This window comes from Trichomycterus rosablanca, chromosome 5, assembly GCF_030014385.1.
Source record: "Trichomycterus rosablanca isolate fTriRos1 chromosome 5, fTriRos1.hap1, whole genome shotgun sequence".
Lineage (NCBI taxonomy): Eukaryota > Metazoa > Chordata > Actinopteri > Siluriformes > Trichomycteridae > Trichomycterus > Trichomycterus rosablanca.
The window spans coordinates 52686833-52713582 of record NC_085992.1 but is presented as its reverse complement, the minus strand read 5'-3'; the positions used below and the strand labels follow the sequence as shown (position 1 = coordinate 52713582).

General features: G+C 41.7%; 3 protein-coding genes and 1 pseudogene across 4 annotated transcripts in view; 2 read left to right on the top strand and 2 right to left on the bottom strand.

Moving 5' to 3' along the window:
- The window catches only part of LOC134315259 (serine/threonine-protein kinase 10-like), a 54276-nt gene extending 50411 nt beyond the window's left edge, over nucleotides 1-3865 (bottom strand). For both annotated transcript variants that reach the window (XM_062996341.1, XM_062996342.1), the window contains exon 1: nucleotides 3050-3865. In XM_062996341.1, the coding sequence (XP_062852411.1) occupies nucleotides 3050-3199 (150 nt within the window). In that variant the 5' untranslated portion in view covers nucleotides 3200-3865. The remainder of the gene's footprint in view (nucleotides 1-3049) is intronic.
- A 1201-nt stretch (nucleotides 3866-5066) lies between these two features.
- Nucleotides 5067-7174, top strand: si:ch211-223p8.8 (dual specificity protein phosphatase 13A family protein). Its single transcript, XM_062995376.1, has 3 exons — nucleotides 5067-5428; nucleotides 5583-5791; nucleotides 6845-7174. The coding sequence occupies exons 1-3, from the start codon at nucleotides 5277-5279 to the stop codon at nucleotides 7066-7068; spliced, it is 585 nt and encodes a 194-aa protein (XP_062851446.1). The 5' UTR covers nucleotides 5067-5276; the 3' UTR covers nucleotides 7069-7174.
- Nucleotides 7175-8349: 1175 nt separating this feature from the next.
- zgc:153981 (dual specificity protein phosphatase family protein) lies at nucleotides 8350-18038 on the top strand. The gene is made up of 3 exons (XM_062996340.1): nucleotides 8350-8582; nucleotides 10259-10476; nucleotides 17371-18038. Exons 1-3 carry the CDS (start codon nucleotides 8458-8460, stop codon nucleotides 17580-17582), a joined length of 555 nt encoding a protein of 184 aa, XP_062852410.1. The 5' UTR covers nucleotides 8350-8457; the 3' UTR covers nucleotides 17583-18038.
- A 4525-nt stretch (nucleotides 18039-22563) lies between these two features.
- The window catches only part of LOC134315253 (hexokinase-1-like), an 80152-nt pseudogene continuing 75965 nt past the window's right edge, over nucleotides 22564-26750 (bottom strand).

The window sequence follows — 26750 nt, the reverse complement described above, 5'->3', positions numbered from 1 at the left end:
ATTGTGATGTGACTTATGTAACTGTGATGTGACTTATGTAACTGTGACGTAACTGATGTAACTGTGATGTGACTGATGTAGCTGTGACGTAACTGATGTAACTGTGATGTGACTGATGTAACTGATGTGACTGATGTAACTGTGATGTAACTGTAACGTAACTGTGATGTAACTGTGATGTGACTGTGATGTGACTGTGATGTGACTGTGATGTGACTGATGTAACTGTGATGTAACTGTAACGTAACTGTGATGTAACTGTGATGTGACTGATGTAATTGTTATGTAATTGTGATGTGACTGATGTAACTGTTATGTAATTGTGATGTGACTGATGTAACTGTGATGTAACTGTGATGTGACTGATGTAATTGTTATGTAATTGTGATGTGACTGATGTAACTGTTATGTAATTGTGATGTGACTGATGTAACTGTTATGTAATTGTGATGTGACTGTGATGTAACTGATGTAGTTGTGATGTGACTTATGTAACTGTGATGTAATGTAATGTGATGTGAGTATGATGTAACTGTGATGTAACTGTGACGTAACTGATGTAACTGTGATGTGACTGATGTAGCTGTGATGTAACTGTGATGTAATGATGTAATTGTGATGTAACTGATGTAACTGATGTAACTGATGTAATTGTGATGTAACTGATGTAACTGATGTAATTGTGATGTAACTGATGTAACTGATGTAATTGTGATGTAACTGTGATGTAACTGATGTAACTGTGATGTAACTGATGTAGCTGTGATGTGACTGTGATGTGACTTATGTAACTGTGATGTAACTGATGTAATTGTGATGTGACTGATGTAGCTGTGATGTAACTGATGTAACTGATGTAACTGTGATGTAACTGATGTAGCTGTGATGTAACTGTGATGTGACTTATGTAACTGTGATGTAACTGATGTAATTGTGATGTGACTGATGTAGCTGTGATGTAACTGTGATGTGACTTATGTAACTGTGATGTAACTGATGTAATTGTGATGTAACTGATGTAACTGTGATGTAACTGATGTCATTGTGATGTGACTGATGTAGCTGTGATGTAACTGTGATGTGACTTATGTAACTGTGACGTAACTGATGTAACTGTGATGTGACTGATGTAACTGATGTGACTGATGTAACTGTGATGTAACTGTGATGTAACTGTGATGTAGCTGTGATGTAGCTGTAACGTAAGTGTGATGTGACTGTGATGTGACTGTTATGTAACTGTGATGTGACTGTGATGTAGCTGTGATGTAGCTGTGATGTGACTGTGACGTGACTGATGTGACTGTGATGTAATTGTGACGTAACTGATGTAACTGTGATGTGACTGATGTAGCTGTGACGTAACTGATGTAACTGTGATGTGACTGATGTAACTGATGTGACTGATGTAACTGTGATGTAACTGTAACGTAAGTGTGATGTAACTGTGATGTGACTGTGATGTGACTGTGATGTAACTGTGATGTAACTGTGATGTAGCTGTAATGTAGCTGTAACATAACTGTGACGTGACTGTGATGTAGCTGTGATGTGACTTATGTAACTGTAACGTAATTGTGATGTGACTGATGTAGCTGTGATGTGACTGTGATGTAATTGTGATGTAACTGATGTAGCTGTGATGTGACTGTAATGTAACTGTGATGTAGCTGTGACGTAACTAATGTAACTGTGACGTGACTGTGATGTGACTGTGATGTGACGTGACTGTGATGTGACTGTGATGTGACTGTGATGTGACTGTTATGTGACTTATGTAACTGTGACGTAACTAATGTAACTGTAACGTAACATGACTGTGATGTAATTGATGTAACTGTGATGTGACTGTGATGTAGCTGTGATGTAACTGATGTAACTGTGATGTGACTGATGTAGCTGTGATGTAGCTGTGATGTAGCTGTGATGTAGCTGTGATGTAACTGTGATGTAACTGTGATGTAGCTGTGATGTAGCTGTGATGTAACTGTGATGTAGCTGTAATGTAACTGATGTAACTCTGATGTAACTGTGATGTAGCTGTGATGTAACTGTGATGTAACTGTGATGTAACTGTCATGTTTTTATGGGTTTCAGGATGATGTGGTGTCGGGTTCCTGCTGTTTATATTCTAAGTCTTTCACTCTAACATTAACCACCAGCACAAAATGAGCATCTATAACATGACTGAGGGAACGATGTACAGTAATCATTTTTTAAAAACCCGACATTTATCTTAGCATAAACTTTCTGCTTTAATGACTTTGCAAAGTTAGTGAAGAGTTAATGTGCATTAGCTACTAGCATCAAATCTCATCATTTAAAAAACTGAGCCCTTTAAAGAGCCACATTTTACAGTGGAGCTACATGGACGCGTTTAAACACCTTAATGTGTTCCACAGATTTAGGGGCCATGATGCTAGAAGATCCGGGTCCTTTCTGTGTGGAGTTTGCATGTTCTCCCCATGTCTGTGTGGGTTTCCTCCGGGAGCTCCGGTTTTCTCCCACAGTACAGAGGCGTGTAAGTGAGGTGTACTGGAGACACTGAATAGTTCATGACTGTGTTTGATATTAAACCTGAACTGATGAATTATGGGTAAGCAGTAACGACCCGTCCTGTCATGATGGAACCAAAGTGTAAAACATCACGTTACAATACTAATAAATAAATAAGAGCGTGTATATACAGTAAACGTATATAACGCAGTGACTTTATTTGTGTCCTACAGGACCAGACTGCACCACCCACAAGTTCTCTACATGGACATGAAGTGAGTCAGATATGAGACATGTGAGAAATGTAGGTGAGATATGAGGAGAGATCATGTGAAATAAGATTATGTGAGGTTAATAATAGCTGAGATGAAGGTGAGACATGAGGAGACATCAGTGAAACTGAGCTTGATGTTCATCTCACAGCTGAAGACTCACTTTTCTAGGTTTGGTATCTTGTGGTCTCCACTGGTATGAGAAATCTGTACTAGATGCACCAACAATGATCAAAAAGAACCAAAAGAACCCAAAAGAAGCTAGAGAATGAAAGTCTCACCTTGTAGACCTTTCCAAAAGCTCCATCACCGAGCTCTCCCACGATCTCCCACAGCTCCTCAGGGTTCACATCTCTGTGGACGTGCTCATACTGCTTCTTCTTCTTCTCTGTACCCAGCTTAAAGATCTTCCTCAGGTTAAAGAAGGACATTTCTCCTGGACTAAAACACACTAATAATAATAACAATAATAATAATGATGATGATGATGAAGGTAACAGTGGGTTCAGTAACAGTGTGTTTATAATACATCTACTTCATCCAGATCTCATGAAAACTGCTGGTCTGTCCACAACGAGCCAAACTGGATGGTTTCTGTGGTTAATATCTGTAAACATGTCCATCATTACAGCAGAAGAACCTTAAAACCAGGAACAACACAGTCGTGGTTCTGCTTCATGTCCTCTCGGCTTCCTCTTGTGTTTACAGGCTAAGCTCCAGCAGTAAGGGCGGAATAGTCAGTCTTAAACCAAACACACTTCCGGCAGACAGACTGGTTCAGTTTAACAGTAAACACGCACGCAGTGAGAGTGTGTGAGTAAATAAATAAGTCAGTAAAGTAGTTCCAGGCTGAGCAGGGCGGATGCTGACGGCTGAACTCTGGCTGATCTGCGGTCGCTCCACACAGCCGGTTTCGGCCCAGCCAGCAGCTCAGCCCCTCACGCCTCTTCCTGCTCTTAAAAAGGCCTCAAACAGGAACTCTGGCGGCTAAAAGCTCACATTAAAGGTTCCACAGTAAATCCAGCAGTGAAAAACACTTTATAATTGATTTAAAAGCTCCGAAGATTAAAATGAAAGCGGCGCTTCCGCTCGCTCAACTTCTCCAGTAAGATATGAGGCTGAATGGAAAGGATGAGGAAAGACACCGCGCATGCGCACTCACTCCAGGCGGTGACGCTTTAGCTTAGCTAATGCTAAAAGTATTAATACAGCTTAGTTTTAAACACTAATGTTTATCATATTTATTTGTAATATTACTAGTAATAATAACAACAATAATCAACAGAAGAAGACACATTTTCGTTTCATTTTCATCAACCGCTATATCCTGTTTAGGGTCGCGTCGTGTCCTGGACTGAGCGCTGGCATTAGTAGAGCTTCCACCCCCCCATATATAAACTACCATAACAGACTTCTGCACCACCCGAACATCTAATAAAACAATTATTAATTCCATTAATTATAATAATTATATTTTTACAGGGGTCACGTGGTGGCACAGTTGATAGCTCTGTTGTGCTGTAGCTTCGCACATTAAAAGGGCCTGGGTTCGATTCCCTTTCTGTGTGGAGTTTGGCATTTTCTCCCGGTGTCCGTGTGGGTTTCCTCCTGGAGCTCCGGTTTCCTCCCACAGTACAAAGACCTGCGGTCAGGAAAACTGGAGCTACTAGAAATTACCCTGAGTGTTATATTTTACCCAAAGAATCAGACCCACCGTGACCCTGACCAGGACAAATTGGTGGTAAAACAGACACCGAAATAATGAATTAGTAGTAGAAATAAATAGTTTGATAAGCTTTAATGTGTTGTTAATAATAATAATAATAATAAACAATAATACCTTTAATGTCACTGTACAAGTACAACAATATTCAGTAATATTAATAATAACAAAAATAATAATATAAAAAAATTATTAATAATAATAACAAAAATATATAATAACACTAACAGTAATAATATTAATACATATTTACAGTATGTTGAGTTTTTATTTGTATTGATTTGTACAGAAGTGTTAATAGATAAATAAATCAGTTCTGTTTTATGGTGGTTTCATGAGGGAGGTGCAGTAAATTAGTCAGACTAATAGCTCTGCATTAAACCCACATCCTAATTTTGAAGCACCCTTCTGGACATTAGGTTAGGAGTGTTATAGAGTGTTATGTATGGAGTATTAACGGTTGTGTCTCAAATGTTGTAGCATATAAAGGCCTGGGAAAAGTGAGCATGTGTGTGTGTGTGTGTGTGGTATCATGCGATGGACTGACCAGAATGTAATCCTGCTTTGCACCTTGTGGTTCCAGGTGGTACCAGGCGCACCATGACCCTGACCAGGATGAACCTGGTTAGTGAAAATGAATACATACGTACATTTCTACAGTCCTGCTGACCTGATCCCTGAGCTGGTGCAGTGGAACCGCTGGCGTCTCCTGTTGGTGAATGAAAGCAGTGATGGAGCAGCTGCTCATGTCAGTCAGTTATTGAACCGGTCGTGTCAACATAAACATGGTGGACTCTCCTGACCACACACAGGAGACGGATATCTCCATTCAGCTCGACTCTCTTACCGTCCAGCAGCTGGAGAACATTTTACACGGAGGTCCTGTATCATCTCACCATGTAGATGAAGTGTGGCCCGGTCTGTTTCTGGGAGATAGGTACGTCTAAAAATGTGTGTTATAAAGCCTGCAAGATCAGTCCTGTATTACTGTGTAATAATACAAGATCTGAATGTGGTATAGGGTCTCAGTGTAATAATGTGGTACAGGGTTATGTCTCAGTGTAATAATATATATCTGTAATGTTATATAGGGTTATGTCTCAGGACCGATACTCTCTCTGGAGACTCGGGATCACTCATGTCCTGAACGCCTCTCACGGGAGAGAGAGCAGTGATGATTTTTATGGTACCACGGTACAGTACTACGGTGTGAACGCTGATGATCTGCCCACCTTCAATATCTCACCCTTCTTCTACCCGTCTGCACAGTTCATTCATCAGGCGCTCAGCACTGCTGGAGGTATCATCACCTTTACTAATATCTAATATTGTACTAATGTCCTGTTACCCCCCCCCCCCCCCCCCCCCGCCCCCCTAAATAAAACATTATTTTGTGTAGATAATAACTGTAATGAAAATGATCAGCAGTTACAAATTCCAGCAGTAATGACAGATTTAAGATGATTTTGGTTGTAATGTTATATGATGTGCGTTTTGGTGTCATTATTATTATTTTAGCATAAAATAATTTAATAAATACATTAAATATTCCACATTTTTCTAAAATACATTCCAAATGTAAACATGTCATTATGAAATCTAAATATATTTATTATTATTATTTTGTATTATTATTGTTATTCATTTTTTTATTACTATAAAAATTATAATTGTTATTATTAATATTATGATTATTATTATTATTATTATAATTATTATAAATATTTTATTATCATTATTATTATAAATATTATTATTTGATTATTATTATTATAAATATTATTATTAATATTATTATTATTACTACTAGTCACTAATCTAATTAATACTAATCACTGTTATTAATGTTATAGTCATTATCATTATTTATTATTATTTCGACTACTACTACTATAATTATTATTATTATATTACTAATATTATTTTTTATTTTTTATTATTAACTTCATTATTATTATTATTATTATTATAATCATTATTATTATTTGTCAAAGGTTTCTACAAATACAATCCAACACTTATATATTAATTAATTTGACAATATTTCTGATCTGAATATGTACCGATGAAATGTGTGAACACCTAAAACAGATTTTTTGGTTAAATAATTGTATATAATGTTCAGAAGTTGAGACATGAAATATATAATAAGGGTGTTTATGAGAATCCACACGTTTATGATTGTGTTTAAACTCTTTTTACCTGTACAATACTGAGTTTACTGTAAGAGGTATTAGAGAACAGTGTTTAATACTGTTTATAATTGTTTATTACTGTTTATAATAGTTTATTACTGTTCAGTACTGTTTAATACTCTGTATCACTGACTGACGGACCCCGTTCCTCTCCTCAGGTAAGGTGTTTGTTCACTGTGCTGTTGGAGTCAGTCGCTCGGCCGCTCTGGTCCTGGCGTATCTGATGATCCATCACAGCTTCTCGCTGGTTGACGCCATCCTGAAGGTTAAAGAGACGAGGTGGATTTTCCCTAACAGAGGATTTCTGCAGCAGCTTCTGAATCTGGACTCTGAGCTGAAGAACAGATCAAACACAGAGTGTCCCGTACACACAGATCATTAATGATTCATTATTACATTTAAATATAAGAGACAACACGAGCATTTTATTATCCACACCAATCACAATGATTATTGTTTATAAATCTTTTGAAATTACTTTAACTTCACTTTGTTTTTGTGCAGTTTGTCTTTTTTTTGGTCTCTCTCTGTTATTAATTAGTTTTTAATTGTATAACCTAAATTAGAGCCTCAGATTTACTCTATAAAAAGATATATTGGTCAAACTGTCCAAATCCAATTAGAAAAATAAATCCTGCATTTGCATTTTCATGAATGAGGCTCAAACGAACAGATAATTAGCAATGCAAACTGTCTCTCCATTATATCCCTTAAAAAGATGACATTAATATAATTTATAATTTATAATACATATTCATAAAATCAATTTTAACTGTATTTATTACTGACACTAATTAATTGCACTGAATTAATTACAGAACTTTACTGCAGGAACTGGACTGTAGGTCAAGGGTCTAACAATGTCACACTGGCTGTAGTGGGGCTTCAACCAGTGATCTTCTGATTACTAGCCCAGGATACAAACCATTGAGCTATCATTATCCACACTGAATGCAAGCAACTGAGGGTTGAGGGCCTCGCTCAGGGGCCCCATCAGTGGCAACTTGGTCATGGTGAGGCTTGAACTTTTAACCTCTGTGATTGCCAAGGAGAACATGATAAACTTCTCATAGACAGTGCCCAGAAATGAGATTTGAACAAATATTCATCACTACCAGCTGCACCAAAGTTCATGAGTGGGTTTCTCCCAGGTACATCCCAAAAATGCAAAAGGTGGATTGGCTGCTCTTCTCCTGCCCTGAGTGCTTTGGGTGACCACAATCACCCTAACCAGAACTAGGTGAGTAATGATAATTACAAAAAAAAGTGAAAATACATGACCATGAGCTCATTAGATAAACTATTTTATAACCATGGGCATTAATACAAATTTGGCTCAGTCTTTGCAGCTTTAACAGCCTCCACTCATTTGGAGGAGCTTTCGAATTGTGTCCGTGGCAATTTGTGCCAAATAGGTTAAAAGAGCTGAGATTTTGGGTTGATGCCACAGCAGTTCCTTCCCTAAACTTCACGGTAACTCGCGTGTGTGTTGGATTTGGGAGCAGATCGGTTATTTAATCATTAGAAGCGTGTCCACATACTTTTGACGGATGCGTTAGCAGCAGAGCGCCAGCAGAGGGCGCTGAAACCCCGCATAACAGGAGCAGCAGTGAGTGCTGGAGGAGACGGTGGTGGCGCTGACTGGTTCTGGTTTGAGGGATCAGGTTACTGGTGCGCAGCTGTTCCAGTGGATCAACACATACTGGTACTACTGGTGCTCTCACCATTACTGCTGGTACTACTGGAGCTCCTGGTTCTCCAGCCGGAGGAAATGGCGGCTCAGAGAAACACGGCGGGTGTTTGTGAGCTCAGATCTCTGGAGAATCTACTGGACACCAGTACAGTGGAACTGGGCGCCATTAACGAGGTCTGGTCCGGTCTGTATATCAGCAATGTGTGAGTATAGAACACACACACACACACACACACACACAACCGCCATGTTAAACACTACAGATTAAACACCTCACTTACATAAACTGCTTCATTCTCACATGTATTCAGCTCAGACTGTTAAAACCAGGGTATACATTCACTGACTGTTATCAGACGGAACCATTTAGTCTCTGACGGGTTTATTTCAGGACGGGTTTATTTACAGGGTTATAAAACATCAGAAACACTAAAATCTCAAACACTGTTCATACATCTACAAATAGCCTGTCTGTTTTTATCTTGGTCAGGGTCACGGTGGGTCAGATTCCTTGGGTAAAAGGGCAAACTAAGGGTCACATCTAGTAGCTCCTGACTGCGTGTCTTTGTGGATAAGGAACTGGTCTGTAGGTCAAGGGCCCAACAATGACACACTGGCTGGAGTGGGGCTTCGACCAGTGACCTCCTGCGTCTTTCTGCACGACCCTAGTTTGGCTGGTGGAGGGAGCGCGGAGTCCCGTTGTGAGCGGTCGTTCTCTTAATGACATCCTTAGTGACTCGTGAGCGCTTATACACTTCAACCACACCACCATTCATTACATGTCTGGTTTTATCCTGGTCAGGGTCACAGTGGGTCAGATTAATGATGCCGTAAAACAGTGTGTTTAGATGTGGCAGTAGTAGATGATTGTTTAAAATGCTAAAAGTTTAAGTAGATCAGTGTGTTTTAATTTCTGAATGGCCTTATTTACATTAAGTACCAGTACCTGTAGTTTGAAGATGTTTCACTTTCTGCTGTCCTATAAACAATGTAATGAAATAATGATAGAATAGACACCTTCATTTATATATATACTGTATATTGTTTATGCATTTTCTCCCGACTTTTTTTCAATTGCCTGATTGCGTGATGCTTCCTCTCCACCAATGCCGATCCCCGCTCTGATTGAGGAGAACGAAGCTAAACCACGCCCCCTCCGACACGTGGGCAGCAGCCGTATGCATCTTATCACCTACACTTTGATGAGTGCAGTGCAGCTCAGCGTTGTGTACGGAGAGACGCACCCTGACAGCACTCTCTCCCCGCCTCTGTGCAGCGCCATCAATCAGCCAGCAGAGGTCGTAATTGCATTAGTTATGAGAGAGACCTTATCTGGCCAATCGTTGTTCATGTGGCTGCTCAGCCCAGCCGCCAGGCAGAGCTGAGACTCGATACGATGTATTCCAGATCCAGCTCTGGTGTTCCAGCGTGTGTTTTTACCTCTGCGCCACCTGAGCGGCTATTCTACAGCTTCATTTTTAATGAATCGTAACTTAATGGGAGGTGAACACGTCAAAATACTTTGATGGCTTTTTTGTTCTCCATTATCTCCTGAGGATACAAGATATAACCATGTTTACATTAGTCAGGTTAACAGAACTTCATACTAACTACCAAAACTAATCAGCATTACTAACTGCTACTCCAGAGTAAAAACTCCCAACATTCTCAGAATTCTGTATTTTCATTTTAAATAAAATTAAGTTATGTAAAAGTAATGAAACACGTCGTAATAAATCACAACCAGCTCAATTTTATAAAGCTAAACATGCAGCTAATATTAATCACAGTCATGTTCCCAATTCCTACCTGAAACCGTTAGTATGTGATAGAAACGTGTGTTTGTGTTATTAATTCTATAATTTTTGTTCTTGTTTAGTGCGATGGCTCAGAACAAAAGTGCTTTAAAGAAGTTGGGCATCACCCACATCCTGAACGCGGCTCATTCCAAGCAGGGCAGCATCGGTGACCAGAGTTATTACGGCTCTGAATTCGTTTATTACGGGATCCCGGCGGAGGACTCGGCCAAGTTCCACCTCAGCGTTTACTTCAGACCTGCGGCCGACTTCATTCACAAAGCGCTGAAAAAGAAAAACGGTGAGTTACAGTTCATACATAAATCATTGTGATTCAGAGCGCACCAAAAAAGTGCAAACAGACAAGAAAGCAAGAAAAACAGCATCACTGTTCCTGTGGAGTAAAAAACATTGTAGTAATATCACATGTACAATCTGCAACCATAAACACTAGATTCATATTTACTAAACAAACTCGTCTATAATATTTTTCTCTCATATGAGAGCCGCTGTACACCACAGAAACGTTCTATTTACAAATCTTTGTGCACTATGTAGATTACAACGTTAAGTGAGTTGGAGGTTAATAAATATTATTGCAATGCAGCGTGGGTGTTTTGTAGAGAACGATAAGATCAGAAATACTGTAAAACTTGTGTGTGTGCTGATGTATTCTGATATAAACTATATTACACCCCTGTACCACCTGTTTACACTCCTCTCCTGCGTTTCCCCTCACACCGTATCCTGCGTTCTCATTGGCTGTTCGACACAGCAACTCACTGCCAGTCGGGCAACTCAGATCAATTCGATCGCCGAGCGAATGCCGAGTTGCTCCAGAGCCGGCAAATCTAGCGCCGAGCGAAAATCAGGGCAAAAATCGTGTCGTGTGAACCAGGCATAAATCAGAGCACCTCGTTTGGAGACATGCTGTTCTGCATGACCCTAGTATGGCTGGTGGAGGGAGCATGGAGTCACAGTGGGAGCGGTCGGTCTCTTAAAGACATCGCCTGTGACTTGAGAGCGCTGATACACTTCAGGTGTGATGTTTCCAACATACAGCGGCGTCTCTCCAGAACACCTTTTCTCTTGAAGTCATGATGCCAGACTAGGTTACGCTCCAGTTTGGTGGTTTGATGTCCCAGTTTCCGGAGGTGAGACTCGCCCCGTTATGCACCACAGCGGTGCGAAGGAATAAAAGTTCTCCTGTCCCATTTTCCTGGAGTTTGTTTTGGACGAGATGATGGTAGAGGACCATAACTGTATTGGTAAGCAATCTGTACTGGTTGGTTAGTTAGTTATATGTTGCCATGGTGATGGTGGACGCTGGCGCATTTGGCTGCCGCTACCGTTACCGTATTTTACCGTATTTTATTGTATTTTTATCGTTTTTCGTTTTCATCTTTTTACACACCTTGTGGATCTATTTCTTTTATGTTACTTTTGATACTTTTATTTGTGCTTTTGATACTTTTTGTTCTTTCTACTGTACATCGCGTCTGCGGCCGGTGGTGAACGGTGGATGAGTTTTCCTGGGATCGGCACGATGTTGAACTATTCCGTTGACCAGCTGAGGAAGTTCAACAACTGCACTACTCCATCGTGTATTTCAGTCATCAAACAGCTTGGACTCCTTCGCCGGCCTCGTTATATTCACAGGGGCTCCCGGAGAAAGCTTGTTTATCTTCGAAACGGTAACGCTATTCCATCCTTCTGGTCAGCCGTGCGCACTGTCGCTCCGCAAACACGTCATCAGAGCGCTGCTGCCTTGCACACCAGTAGCGGTGTAGTCTCCATGACAACGCTGTCCACGGAGTGGGATGGGAAACGCGGAGTGGACTTAGCAAATCTCCGTTCTCTTCCTCGTTCCTCACAGCCAACTACACAACAATACCACTTGAAAATGGCATTGCTTAATGTTCGTTCACTCAACACAAAAAGTACTGTACTCAGTGAATTTATATCTGACAGTGAACTAGACTTTTTCTGTCTCACTGAAACTTGGCATAAACCCTTGGATTATTTTACGTTAAATCAGACCACGCCAATGGGATACTCGTATATTGATGAACCTCGTATGGAAGGGCGAGGTGGTGGTGTTGCTGCAGTCTATAGGGATGATATTAAAATAACCACTTTGTCTTTTCCTGCTGCTCTTTCTTTTGAACACCTGGCTTTCAAGTTGTCAGGGCCTACTCCTCTGGTCACTGCTGTAGTTTATCGTCCGCCAAAGCCAAACGCTTCCTTTCTCTCTGATTTTTCAGATTTTTTAACCCAGCTTAGTGCCCTCTCATCCTCTGTACTGCTTATGGGTGATTTTAACATCCATATTGATGACAACAACTGTAAATTTGCCAGGGAATTTTTGGAATTGTTACAGTGTTTTAATTTCACACAACATATACATTTTCCAACTCATAAAAAAGGTCATACTCTTGACCTTGTCTGCTCTACTGGTGTCCTAGTTCATCAGCCGTCCAGCCATGACCTTACTGTCTCTGATCATTTGACAATCATCATGGACATTGAGGTCACTAGGCCCATCACTAGAGCTAAACGTAAAATATCCTTCAGGAATCTTCAATATATCTCTCCCTCTGCTTTCTCAGATTCTCTTGTTAAAAAGATGTCTGTCTGTCCTGTACTGTCTAGTAATTCATCTGACCTTGTCGATTACTATAATGACATACTCGCCTCATGTCTTGATGAGCTGGCTCCTTTGAGAACCAAATTTGTTTCATTTAGTCATTCCGCACCATGGTACACAATTGAGCTTCACCAAATGAAATCCCGTAAACGCCAGCTTGAAAGACTTTATAAGAAAACCGGTCTAACAGTACATTATCAGATTTATTCTGATTATCTTCAACATTACAAAGACGCTCTTACGGCAGCCCGATCCACTTACTATTCCGAACTCATACATGCTGGATCAACAAATCCTAAGACTCTCTTTTCCACAATAAATAAACTTCTCAAACCAGTTGACAATACTACCAATTCCTTTACAGTTGACAAGTGTAACTCTTACCTCTCATTTTTTCAAACAAAAGTTGAGAATATCCACAATTTTCTGACAGTTTCCCCTGTCATCTCTGTTTCTCCGCCTATCTCATCTCAATTTATTACCCAGCCTCTGTCTCAGTTCTCACCTGTGTCTCTTTTGGACCTATCTGAGATCTTAACAGGGATGCGAAGCTCCACTTGTGTTTTGGATCCTGCTCCATCAAAACTTGTTAAGGGTTGTTTTCCAGTTATCTCATCACTTATCACAGAGATAATCAATTCCTCTCTTAGTTCTGGCTCAGTCCCTCAATCACTCAAATTGGCTGCTGTTACTCCCATACTTAAAAAACCTGGACTTGACTCTAACATTATGAGTAACTTTCGGCCCATTTCCAATCTTCCATTTCTGTCGAAAATACTGGAACGTGTTGTTGCCTCACAGCTCAAAGATCACCTAAATTCCAATAATCTATTTGAATCATTTCAGTCTGGTTTCCGCCCCCAGCACAGCACTGAGTCAGCCCTCCTCAAAGTCACAAATGACCTTCTTCTTTCCTCAGACTCTGGACAAATTAATATTCTCGTCCTCCTTGATCTTACTGCAGCTTTTGACACCATTAATCACTCCATTCTTCTGTCCCGCCTTGAATCCTCTGTCAACATCACTGGTACTGCCCTTTTGTGGTTAAGGTCATATCTCATAAACAGACAACAGTTTGTTAATATCAACAATTGTAGTTCTGCCATTGCTCCACTGTCCCAAGGCGTTCCCCAAGGCTCAGTGTTAGGTCCCCTTTTGTTTATTCTTTATATGCTCCCCCTTGGTGACATCATACGTCGGCATGGTTTACATTTCCACTGCTATGCCGATGATATTCAGCTTTACATCTCCTCCAAATCCATTAATACTGAACTTCACTCCACTCTGACAAATTGCATCACTGAAATGAAATTGTGGATGAAAGCTAATTTCCTCAAATTAAACTGTGAAAAATCAGATATGATCATCGTAGGTCCTACAACCCTGGCAAAAACCACAAAAAATTTTCAAATTACCATTGATAATGACACTTTGTCTCCGTCTTCTAACATCCGAAATCTTGGTGTAATTTTTGATAGCAACCTCTCTTTTGACCGCCATGTAAATCACATCACCAAAACTGCTTTCTTTCATCTAAAAAACATAGCACGTCTACGTCCATCACTCTCCTTTTCTGCCGCCGAAACCTTGATTCATGCTTTTATTACATCCAGAATTGATTATTGCAATAGCATCCTTTATGGTACATCTAACAAAATCCTAAAAAAACTTCAGTATATCCAGAATTCAGCTGCTCGCCTCCTTACTCATACTCGCTCCCGTGATCATATTACACCTGTTCTACAAAAACTTCATTGGCTTCCCGTTGCTCAACGCATTCAATTCAAAATTCTTCTATTCACTCACAAAGCTCTCCATAATCAGGCCCCATCCTACCTCACCGACCTGCTCCATCAGCACATTCCCTCCCGTAGCCTTCGCTCTTCTGAGGCTAACCTACTGTCCATACCCTCTAGGACCAAGCACCGGACCTGGGGTGACAGGGCCTTTTCCATAGCTGCTCCATCTTTATGGAATGCTCTCCCCAAACACCTACGAGATTGTCCTGACCTGTCCAAATTCAAGTCACTTCTCAAAACTCATCTATTCAATATGGCATTTAACTTGTAACAACACGAAATAAATGCTTTTATTTTTGCTATTCTTTTTAATAGTTTTTATACTTAGATCACGACAGAAATGTGAAGTCCTAGATCCTAAAACTTGTAAAGTTTTCAGTTTCCTGATTGCATGTGAATCTGTCCTGTTTCTGTCTAATTTTAAGAAATTGTTCTATATTTGTTGTTCTCTCTCATAATTGAGCTCATTTTTAATGAACTGTCTTATGCTGCTCTCTTTGTTTTTATCTTAATTATTCTTGATGTTGATGTACTATTTTGATTTTGTACTATGATTTGTATGGTGTATGTACGTATTTGTTTTGATTATTTGTCTTATGTAAAGCGTCTTTGAGTATCTTGAAAAGCGCTATATAAATAAAATGTATTATTATTATTATTATTATAACCCGTCACAAAATACTGCGTCCAGCTCTTATCGCTGTGCTGCCCCCCGTTTGTCTGTAGCGAGTTTCAGACTCTAGATTTTGTACCTGCATTTATTCATTAGTCGTTTTAATTTCTAAATTCTCCCCCTGTGGTTCTTCAGCACCAGTGTTTTTCTACCTTGGACTGAAATTCTGCATCATGGGTTTAATTTATTCTCTACCAGGTGTGTGGGGATTCGCCTCGCTCTCTGTAGCTCCACTAAACTATACAGCCAATAGGAATTCAGAGATTCACTCGGTCCACCACTGACTGATCACTCCAGAGTTCAGTAGCGTCAGTCTCATAACTTAGTCGTTAATTGTATATGACTAATCAGGGCTCTAGACTAACTTTTTGCACTAGTTGCACTGGTGTGCCAAACTTTTTTTCTTAGGTGCACCAGCACAAAAGTTAGGTGCACCCAAATTTTCGACCACATCGCATTTAACACCGCAGTTTTACAGGTTCACTTTTTCTTTCTTTTTTTCAAATCGCTGTCCATATAGGCAATATTGACTTGTAAATAACTAACAATCTCTTCAATATAAAGTTCTTTATTTGAAGCACAATTCTACAAGAAGAGGGGGGGGGGGGGGGGGGGCACGGTGGCTAAGTGGGTAGCACTGTCATCTCACAGCAAGAAGGTCCTGAGTTCGATCCCCAGGTGGGGGCGGTCCGGGTTCTTTCTGTGTGGAGTTTGCGTGTTCTCCCCGTGTCCGTGTGGGTTTCCTCTGGATGCTCCAGTTTCCTCCCACAGTCCAAAGATGTGCAAGTAAAGTGAATTGGAGATACAAAATTGTCTATGACTGTTTGAAATAAACTTCCGTGAAATGATGAACCTTGTGTAATGAATAACTACTGTTCTTGTGATGAATATAACCAAAGTGTAAAAACATGACGTTAAAATCTTAACAAACAAACAAGAAAGGGGGGCACCAGTACCTGTCTGGGGGAGCGCGAGTGCCTGTCCAGGGGGCGTGGCATTATGAGATTTTTTTTTTTTTACTTTTAAAACTAAAGCAATTTATTTTTCATCCACAGGAGACATATTTGATTAGTCTTGCTGACCACGCACAAACGCACGTTTAATGTTATCCAGTTTAAAAATAGGGCTAACTGTGAAGATAAATCGGTGACTAAACAGTGAGCGCTGTTATAGTACGTGTGTGTGTGTCTGTAAGAAAGGTGTCGGAGATGCTCTGTTCACAGTGTCGCTATAAGTGAGTCATGAGTCGATTCATAAGTTTCTTTCACAGTTATCTCTTTTACTGTTATAATGAATGTTGCGGTTTTAAATAAACACCAGTTACTGGAACATTATGTGTGAGTCACTTACTGTATAAAGCGCAGGCTAAATTACCATGATATTTAAATATTTACTTATTTAATTAATGCTATTACCACAGAGCGGTAACCGAGTCAGACTCGTTCTGCCTGTGGGCTAAAAATTTAGTCAGACGAAGCAGATGATCCTGAACCAACCAACTTAGTCATTGATGTACTTTTGCCTCTGCTTGGCTCTGTAACGTTTTCTGCTCTCATCTACTGTACATCAAAAGCAAGAACCGCTCACGATTTACGAAAGTGAACCACGAGTTTATATCATGTGTTCATAGAATCGGCTCAGATGGGATGCGGATGGCAAGTTTGCGCGTGCGTGTGTGTGTGTGTGAGTGTGTGTGTGTGTGTGTGTGTGCGCGCAAGTTCGCGGTCGGCAAACGGATCGGGGCGCATGTCCAAAAAGGTTGAAAGCCCCTGGTTTATACCGCAATATGGGCCTAATGTGTGTCTGTTGTTGAACCACAGGAAGGCTTTCAGAGTCGCGGACACTTTTCCCTCGAACGGCCTCAGATTCTTCTTAGTCGCACCATTGAGAATTAGGTCGCACTCTAGAGCCCTGCTAATGTTTTAATAGCGTACAGGAGATTATTAGTGATGTTTATAATGAAGCTAATCAGGTGCGTCATGTTTTACCGCAGTGAAAAGTTTTCAGACACATCGAGTCGTGTAACATTATTTAAATAAACGTGCATCTAATGTATTTACCTTATTGTACCTGCAGGTAAGGTGCTGGTGCATTGCATTATGGGAGTGAGTCGCTCAGCCTCGCTGGTCCTGGCGTATTTGATGTTACGCCAGCGTCTCACCCTCCGCGCCGCCGTCCAGCAGCTCGTCCAGAGGAGGCCGATTTACCCCAACAGGAACTTTCTGAGGCTCCTGCTCGAGCTGGACTCACAACTGCAGAGGAAACGGATGCTGTGTCCCATTCTCTGAGAGCCCGGGCACCACCGCCCTGCCTGGCACTCACCACCACCACCATGCCCTGCCGCCACCACCACCATGCCCTGCCTGGCACTCACCACCACCACCGTGCCCTGCCTGGCACTCACCACCACCACCGTGCCCTGCCACCACCACCATGCCCTGCCTGGCACTCACCACCACCACCATACCCTGCCACCACAACCATGCCCTGCCTGGCACTCACCACCACCACCGTGCCCTGCCTGGCACTCACCACCACCACCGTGCCCTGCCACCACCACCATGCCCTGCCTGGCACTCACCACCACCACCATACCCTGCCACCACCACCATGCCCTGCCTGGCACTCACCACCACCACCATGCCCTGCCTGGCACTCACCACCACCACCACCGTGCCCTGCCACCACCACCATACCCTGCCTGGCACTCACCACCACCACCATACCCTGCCTGGCACTCACCACCACCACCATGCCCTGCCTGGCACTCACCACCACCACCATACCCTGCCTGGCACTCACCACCACCACCGTGCCCTGCCTGGCACTCACCACCACCACCATGCCCTGCCTGGCACTCACCACCACCACCACATCCTGCCTGGCACTCACCACCACCACCACATCCTGCCTGGCACTCACCACCACCACCACCACCGTGCCCTGCCTGGCACTCACCACCACCACCATACCCTGCCTGGCACTCACCACCACCACCATGCCCTGCCTGGCACTCACCACCACCACCACACCCTGCCTGGCACTCACCACCACCACCATACCCTGCCTGGCACTCACCACCACCACCACACCCTGCCTGGCACTCACCACCACCACCACCACCATACCTTGCCTGGCACTCACCACCTGGCACTCACCACCACCACCATACCCTGCCTGGCACTCACCACCACCACCACACCCTGCCTGGCACTCACCACCACCACCACACCCTGCCTGGCACTCACCACCACCACCACACCCTGCCTGGCACTCACCACCACCACCACGCCCTGCCTGGCACTCACCACCACCACCATACCCTGCCTGGCACTCACCACCACCACCACCACCATACCTTGCCTGGCACTCACCACCTGGCACTCACCACCACCACCACACCCTGCCTGGCACTCACCACCACCACCACGCCCTGCCTGGCACTCACCACCACCACCACGCCCTGCCTGGCACTCACCACCACCACCATACCCTGCCTGGCACTCACCGCTGTGCTAAAAACTCTCATTTATTAGCTTTTCTAACTCACCGCTGGTCCACGCTGTGGAATGATGTTTATACTGACGTGTGTTGACGTGTCGGTCTGATGATGGCGGCAGGAGGACGGAGGTCGATTTATACTTTTATATTTATATATTTTGTGTACGATAAAGGTTTGAACAAATAGAAATAAAGTCAGATGGACTTTATAAAGATGTAGAAATTCTCTTTATCTTGCCGCTTCCTTTACACGGCGGGTCAAACAACCACTGACGTGCCTGAAATTGACCCTCCAAGTTATAGCAGATAACGTCTAACAACGTTTCACTCACCAACTTCACTGTAGTTTGTAAATAGAAGCAGGTTTAGAACCTGATGCTGTAACAGACTCCAAAAAAGTTGGGACGGAGGCAGAATGAGAGTGAGACGATGGAATGTTGAAGTTCCAGTGTTTGTTTGAAAGGTTCCACAGTGAGCTGGTGAGGGAATCATGATCAGTCTGTACAAGAGATGATGGGGCGTGGCTCACCACTGTGTTCCAAACTACAGGAGCAAATCAATCAGTTAAAAAAGAACATCTCTCAATGCAAGATTTCAAATAATTTAATATTTCACCATCTACTGTTCACGACACTGTGAAAAGATTCAGGGAAAAACTGAGAACAATTCCACTCACAAACCTGAAACCATCAGTGTCCTCAGTTCCACACACATTAAAAAGTCTCATTAATAGGAACACTGATGGAACACGGGGGGCAACATTGGGGGGGGGGGGGGGGGGGGCTTAGTGAAACTTTGGAAATGTTTCATTTCTACTTTTATCAGTTAAATAAAGACAGGAGAACGAACACAGCACACATTCTTCTTTTTACTGTATTTTACTAAACGTCCCAACTTTTACTGGAAATGTGGTTTGTACTGTAGGAATGTCTGTGACTTACATGACAGCTGGAAGGGTGAAGCTGAACTGTGTAGAATTTCTGTAGAGATGAACACTTGATGAGGTTCAGACTTCAGCTCTGATGGTGAATTATTTTAATACGATTAAAATGTACCGTCAGTAAATCTGGTGACTTGTTGGAAACAGAATTTATACTTTATGCTCATAATAATAATAATAATAATAATAATAATAATAATGAGGATGAAAATATTAGCTGCTGTATTTGGTGCCACGTTGTTAAATCGCACCAGAGAAACAAACTCGAGTCTCGTTTCATTTGTCACTTTAGTTTAGTTTTGAAATGTTAAACACAAATGTATTAGAATAACGATTATGAGCATCGTTTATATTTATTATAGTTTGTGTTTTATGTTATAAATGTGTAATTAAATCCACATGTTCTTACATTTAGGTAATTAAAGATTTAACAGTTGTGTCGTGATTTTATATAAATAAAAGGTTTATATCGTTTTATTGGGCTGTTTGTTCATTATTATTATTATAGTTATTATTGTTTTTTTTATTATTATTGTAGTTATTATTGTTTTTATTATTGTTATTATAGTTATTATTGTTTTTATTATTATTGTTATTATAGTTATTATTGTTTTTATTATTATTATTATTATAGTTATTGTTTTTATTATTATTATTAGTTATTGTTTTTATTATTATTGTTATTATAGTTATTATTGTTTTTATTATTATTGTTATTATAGTTATTGTTTTTATTATAGTTATTGTTTTTATTATTATTATAGTTATTATTGTTTTTATTATTATTGTTATTATAGTCATTATTGTTTTTATTATTATTGTTATTATAGTTACTGTTTTTATTATTATTGTTTTTATTATTATTATAATTAAGCACCATGAAGTCGGTTCCTGGTGACAGTGGGGACGTGCTTCTCCAGAACCTTGTGTCCTCTGTTCATTATTCCTCTAACTGTATACATCCATCTTTTGGTTGGCCATCCTCTTCCTCTTTTACTGGCTTGTAATTATGAAGTTAATGACAGTATGACTGCTGGACTAAAGAACTAAATTTATCAGTATGTTTATTTAAGCCCAAATAATTCCTCACATGGTTAATCTCATATTTTTACCTGAACAGGTTTTGGATTAACGAAATTCATTCTACACCTTGTTTAGTAAATAAAGTTGCTGTATCTTGATAATAAGTCTTTATTAATTAAATGCAAGTCTCAGTGGGTCCAGAGCCGACTAAAAATTGTGCGCAACAGGAAACACACCTTGGAAATATCATCAGTCCATTAGAGGACACACCTCAGTATGGATTATATTTAATGATGACTGATCTGTGCAGCAGATGTAAATAAAATTATAATAGATGGTAAATCCAGTTTGTCTCCAGCACACATTATAAAATAAACATATCATTACATAACAGTGTTCTAATCATATACAGTACGTCGGCCTGTCAGTTTCTCACGTTACTAAATAATAAGTTATTAAAATAAAACATTTTAAGATAGTTTGAGTATTAAAAATGAAGGTGCACTTCCTCTTATTGTTTTCTTCTTTTTCAGCTGCTCCTGAATTTAGGCGTCGCCACAGTGGATCTGGTGGATCACAGTGGATCTGGTCCTCATACCCGACTTTACAGTTTTTACTCTGGATGCTCTTCCTGATGGAACCCTCCTATTTCTATTCAGGATTGAGACCTGCACTGATGAGTGCACCTCACAATGGCTTGCCTGTTTTATATTTATCTATTTCTTTTACACATTATTATTTATTATTTATCCACATTTTTTTTTTTTACAGCTGGTACAAAGGTAAAATCTGCTAACCCACTAATGCTGAGTACTGGGGTTCATTGGCTATGACTGAGGGTGGCCGAACAGCCTAGCCATTGGGAGGTGCACCTGTCAGTGCGTGTTCAGTAAGAAGGGTTGCATCAGGAGGGGCGTCTGGAATAACAGAACTGTGCTAAATCCAGTATGTGAACCAGAACGATCCACTGTTGCCACACCTAAACAATACGGGGGTATACGAGTCTAAAAGCCCATTTTTCCCCAAGATATGTTCAGGATGCACCACATTCCTGACCAAGTTTGGCATTTCAGTGAAACAAACAAAAAAACATAATGGTTTAAATTTGCCAAAGTTATTTAATCACTTACATCCTGCTAGGCTAGAATATCAGGCAGCAAGTGTTCTCCATCACTTCTATTCTTGGTCTAGTGTTTTCCTTCAGATCTAGTATGGGTTTTCTTCTCCAGGTCATTCTGGGCCATACTCTCGGACATCTAGCACATGTAGTCAGTGTCGGCTAACAATGATGTGCAGTTTATCTGTGTTACGTCTCTGAAGGACCTCCATGTTGCTAATGCGGTCGTAGTAATGGAATTGAATGGATCCTGGGGATTTGGGGTAGACGTCTCGTTGGAAGATGCCTTCCAGGTATCGCCGAGGTAGACGGCCGTCAGGGTCCCAGTGGAGGTGACGAGGTGTTCAGGTAGATGGATGAGGAGAAGCAGATCTTTCTCCTGGTCCATAAACCTCAAACCTCACCGTTCTTCCTCCAGACGATCCACTGATCCACGTAGCCAAACGAGAGCTTTGCAGTAACACCAGTTTTGGACTACAGTGTCGGTTATTTAACTCCATGCATTTGGAACTTGGAGTCGACTCCGAAGCTCGGGAGTCGATTCACAAAATAGATTCGATTCAGTGTGTAGTCCTTCCCCGACTCCTTTAAAAATCCCTCCAGACTCCTGACCGATCGTCCCGTGTGGACTTCAGAGGAAAACCAAATCACCAAATGACCAAACGACAGAGACACAAACTTCAGTGGCTGATGTTTAAAATACTTTAATCATTTTCTGGTTTAGAACATCTACATTTGGTGCAGCGGGTCGTCGTACAAAATGAGCGACACTAGACGTCTGTGACGGAGCGAATCATGCGTTCATCATACAACCTCAGAGCCACTGCACAGGTTTACTCACACCAACCACGAACAATCACACACACACACACACACAGCCGGGGGGGGGGGGGGGGAGGACAACGAGATTTACTATCAGCGGGGTGATGATCTGTGGGCGTCCTCGACCAGGTTACAAAAACAACGTAAAATAATCTGATTTAACCTCTCCGTGCACATCAGAACAGGAGAGTCGGGACACAGTGGAGAGGGTCAAGGGTTTAAAACATGACGGGAACATGAAGGCCCCTATTTTAACCTTAACGAGCAGCTCACACAACCAGCTGGACACAATTAAAACAGACAACAGAGCCAGATCCACCTCTCTCTCTCTCTCTCTCTCTCTCTCTCTCACACCCTGATATCTCCTCTACATTCCTCTGGACAGTGGTGTGTCAAATATAAAAAAATAATAAAATCAATAAATAATCTTCACCTCTGTGTGACCCGAACAGCCACCGCGCCTCCACAGGACCTCCGTGTTTCTAATATACATTAAAACGTTTACAGCATCCTTCTTAAATCCTACAGACTCAGTAATGTGGGATAAACCCAGTCACACACACACACACACACACACACACACACTAAAGTGAGACACAGCGAACGCCGACAGTTACAGTAATGGAGTGGAAAGCAAATGATGGATCTAAACCCCCAGATCTGCCCATGTGGGGCCCCGGGGCCCGAGAGAAGTTAGTCAGGGCCGATGAGGTGAGGAAGTTCAGCTCTCAGATCGGCGAGGGGGGGGTGGGGCTGTTGGGGGGGTTAAACCGTAGATCTGAACTGGTCTCAGTTCTTCTGTTCTAGCTCGCGCAGACGACAGCCGACGGCGGTGATGAGGGCCGCGCCTTTCCCACTCCCGTCCTCAGAGAGCAGGAAGTTCACGCTGCACTTGGGCGCCAGTTCCTTCACCGTCTGATGCATGATCTTCGAGAAGCTACACACACACACACACACACACACACACACACACACACACACACACACAGAGAGTCAGAGCAGGTACCATGTACGGGTTCCTGTTTTCACTCACCCACCCCCGTTACCTGACCCGCTCACACCCAGGGGGCGTTTAGAGCAGCCAGTCAGCGTACTGCACGTTTCACACTCCACACCCTGTTTCTCCCAATTTACCAGAGCCAGTCCGCTGCTGGGGACCCCGACCGTGTCTGAGGGGGGTTCACCTGTTCCTTCTTGTTCACCCATGCTTCAGTGGATTTGTGCTTGAGGTCGGTTTTGTGTGCGGAGCACCACGCCCTGATCTCTGCGCTCCTCCACTTAAAAAATGTGTGTGTGTATCTGTGTATGTTAGTGTGTGTGTGTGTGCGTGTTAATTAGTGTGTATATGAGTGTGTGTGAATGTATATATACTGGTGCTGGTCATAAAATTAGAATATCATGAAAAAGTTGATTTATTTCAGTAATTCCATTCAAAAAGTGAAACTTGTATATTATATTCATTCATTACACACAGACTGATATATTTCACATGTTTATTTCTTTTAATGTTGATGATTATAACTGACAACTAATGAAAACCCCAAATTCAGTATCTCAGAAAATTAGAATATTACTTAAGACCAGAACAAAAAAAGGATTTTTAGAAATGTTGGCCAACTGAAAAGTATGAAGATGAAAAGTATGAGCATGTACAGAACTCAATACTTAGTCGGGGCTCCTTTTAAAGATATCCTTTATTTGTCATATATACATATACAGATGTACAGTACAATGAAATTCTTTCTTCGCATATCCCAGCTGGTGTTTTGCCTGGATTACTGCAGCAATGCGGCGTGGCATGGAGTCCATCAGTCTGTGGCACTGCTCAGGTGTTATGAGAGCCCAGGTTGCTCTGATAGTGGCCTTCAGCTCTTCTGAATTGTTGGGTCTGGCGTATCGCATCTTCCTCTTCACAATACACCATAGATTTTCTATGGGGTTAAGGTCAGGCGAGTTTGCTGGCCAATTAAGAACAGGGATACCATGGTCCTTAAACCAGGTACTGGTAGCTTTGGCACTGTGTGCAGGTGCCAAGTCCTGTTGGAAAATGAAATCTGCATCTCCATAAAGTTGGTCAGCAGCAGGAAGCAGGAAGTGCTCTAAGACTTCCTGGTAGACGGCTGCGGCGACCTTGGACCTCAGAAAACACAGTGGACCGACACCAGCAGATGACATGGCACTCCAAACCATCACTGACTGTGGAAACTTTACACTGGACCTCAAACAACGTGGATTCTGTGCCTCTCCTCTCTTCCTCCAGACTCTGGGACCTTGATTTCCAAAGGTAATGCAAAATTTACTTTCATCAGAGAACATAACTTTGGACCACTCAGCAGTCCTTTTTGTCTTTAGCCCAGGTGAGACGCTTCTGACGCCGTCTCTTGTTCAAGAGTGGCTTGACACAAGGAATGCGACAGCTGAAACCCATGTCTTGCATACGTCTGTGCGTGGTGGTTCTTGAAGCACTGACTCCAGCTGCAGTCCACTCTTTGTGAATCTCCCCCACATTTTTGAATGGGTTTTGTTTCACAATCCTCTCCAGGGTGCGGTTATCCCTATTGCTTGTACACTTTTTGCTACCACATCTTTTCCTTCCCTTCGCCTCTCTATTAATGTGCTTGGACACAGAGCTCTGTGAACAGCCAGCCTCTTTAGCAATGACCTTTTGTGTCTTGCCCTCCTTGTGCAAGGTGTCGATGGTCGTCTTTTGGACAACTGTCGAGTCAGCAGTCTTCCCCATGATTGTGTAGCCTACAGAACTAGACTGAGAGACCATTTAAAGGCCTTTGCAGGTGTTTTGAGTTAATTAGCTGATTAGCGTGTGGCACCAGGTGTCTTCAATATTGTACCTTGTCACAATAGTCTAATTTTCTGAGATACTGAATTTGGGGTTTTCATTAGTTGTCAGTTATAATCATCAACATTAAAAGAAATAAACATTTGAAATATATCAGTCTGTGTGTAATGAAGGAATATAATATACAAGTTTCACTTTTTGAATGGAATTACTGAAATAAATCAACTTTTTCATGATATTCTAATTTTATGACCAGCACCTGTATATATACTGTATATGTGTGTGTGTGTGTGTATGTTAGTGTGTGTGTGTGTGTGTGTGTATGTTAGTGTGTGTGTGTGTTAGTGTGTGTATATGTTAGTGTGTGTGTGTGTGTGTATGTTAGTGTGTGTGTGTGTGTGTGTGTGTATGTTAGTGTGTGTGTATGTTAGTGTGTGTATATGTTAGTGTGTGTGTGTGTGTGTATGTGTGTGTGTGTGTGTGTGTGTGTATGTTAGTGTGTGTGTGTGTTAGTGTGTGTATATGTTAGTGTGTGTGTGTGTGTGTATGTTAGTGTGTGTGTGTGTGTGTGTGTGTATGTTAGTGTGTGTGTGTGTTAGTGTGTGTATATGTTAGTGTGTGTGTGTGTGTGTATGTTAGTGTGTGTGTGTGTGTGTGTGTGTATGTTAGTGTGTGTGTGTGTTAGTGTGTGTATATGTTAGTGTGTGTGTGTGTGTGTATGTGTGTGTGTGTGTGTGTGTGTGTATGTTAGTGTGTGTGTGTGTTAGTGTGTGTATATGTTAGTGTGTGTGTGTGTGTGTATGTGTGTGTGTGTGTGTGTGTGTGTGTATGTTAGTGTGTGTGTGTGTGTGTGTGTATGTTAGTGTGTGTGTGTGTTAGTGTGTGTATATGTTAGTGTGTGTGTGTGTGTGTATGTTAGTGTGTGTGTGTGTGTGTGTGTGTATGTTAGTGTGTGTGTATGTTAGTGTGTGTATATGTTAGTGTGTGTGTGTGTGTGTATGTGTGTGTGTGTGTGTGTGTGTATGTTAGTGTGTGTGTGTGTTAGTGTGTGTATATGTTAGTGTGTGTGTGTGTGTGTATGTTAGTGTGTGTGTGTGTGTGTGTGTGTATGTTAGTGTGTGTGTGTGTTAGTGTGTGTATATGTTAGTGTGTGTGTGTGTGTGTATGTTAGTGTGTGTGTGTGTGTGTGTGTGTATGTTAGTGTGTGTGTGTGTTAGTGTGTGTATATGTTAGTGTGTGTGTGTGTGTGTATGTGT

Excerpts from the sequence above, each read along its gene's own strand:
- zgc:153981 (XM_062996340.1), top strand. The coding sequence starts at position 8,458 with ATGGCGGCTCAGAGAAACACGGCGGGTGTTTGTGAGCTCAGATCTCTG. Across the intron at positions 8,583-10,258 it reads GGTCTGTATATCAGCAATGT|TGCGATGGCTCAGAACAAAA; the intron begins GTGAGTATAGAA and ends GTTCTTGTTTAG. Across the intron at positions 10,477-17,370 it reads AGCGCTGAAAAAGAAAAACG|GTAAGGTGCTGGTGCATTGC; the intron begins GTGAGTTACAGT and ends TTGTACCTGCAG.
- si:ch211-223p8.8 (XM_062995376.1), top strand. The coding sequence starts at position 5,277 with ATGGTGGACTCTCCTGACCACACACAGGAGACGGATATCTCCATTCAG. Across the intron at positions 5,429-5,582 it reads GGTCTGTTTCTGGGAGATAG|GGTTATGTCTCAGGACCGAT; the intron begins GTACGTCTAAAA and ends AATGTTATATAG. Across the intron at positions 5,792-6,844 it reads GGCGCTCAGCACTGCTGGAG|GTAAGGTGTTTGTTCACTGT; the intron begins GTATCATCACCT and ends TCCTCTCCTCAG.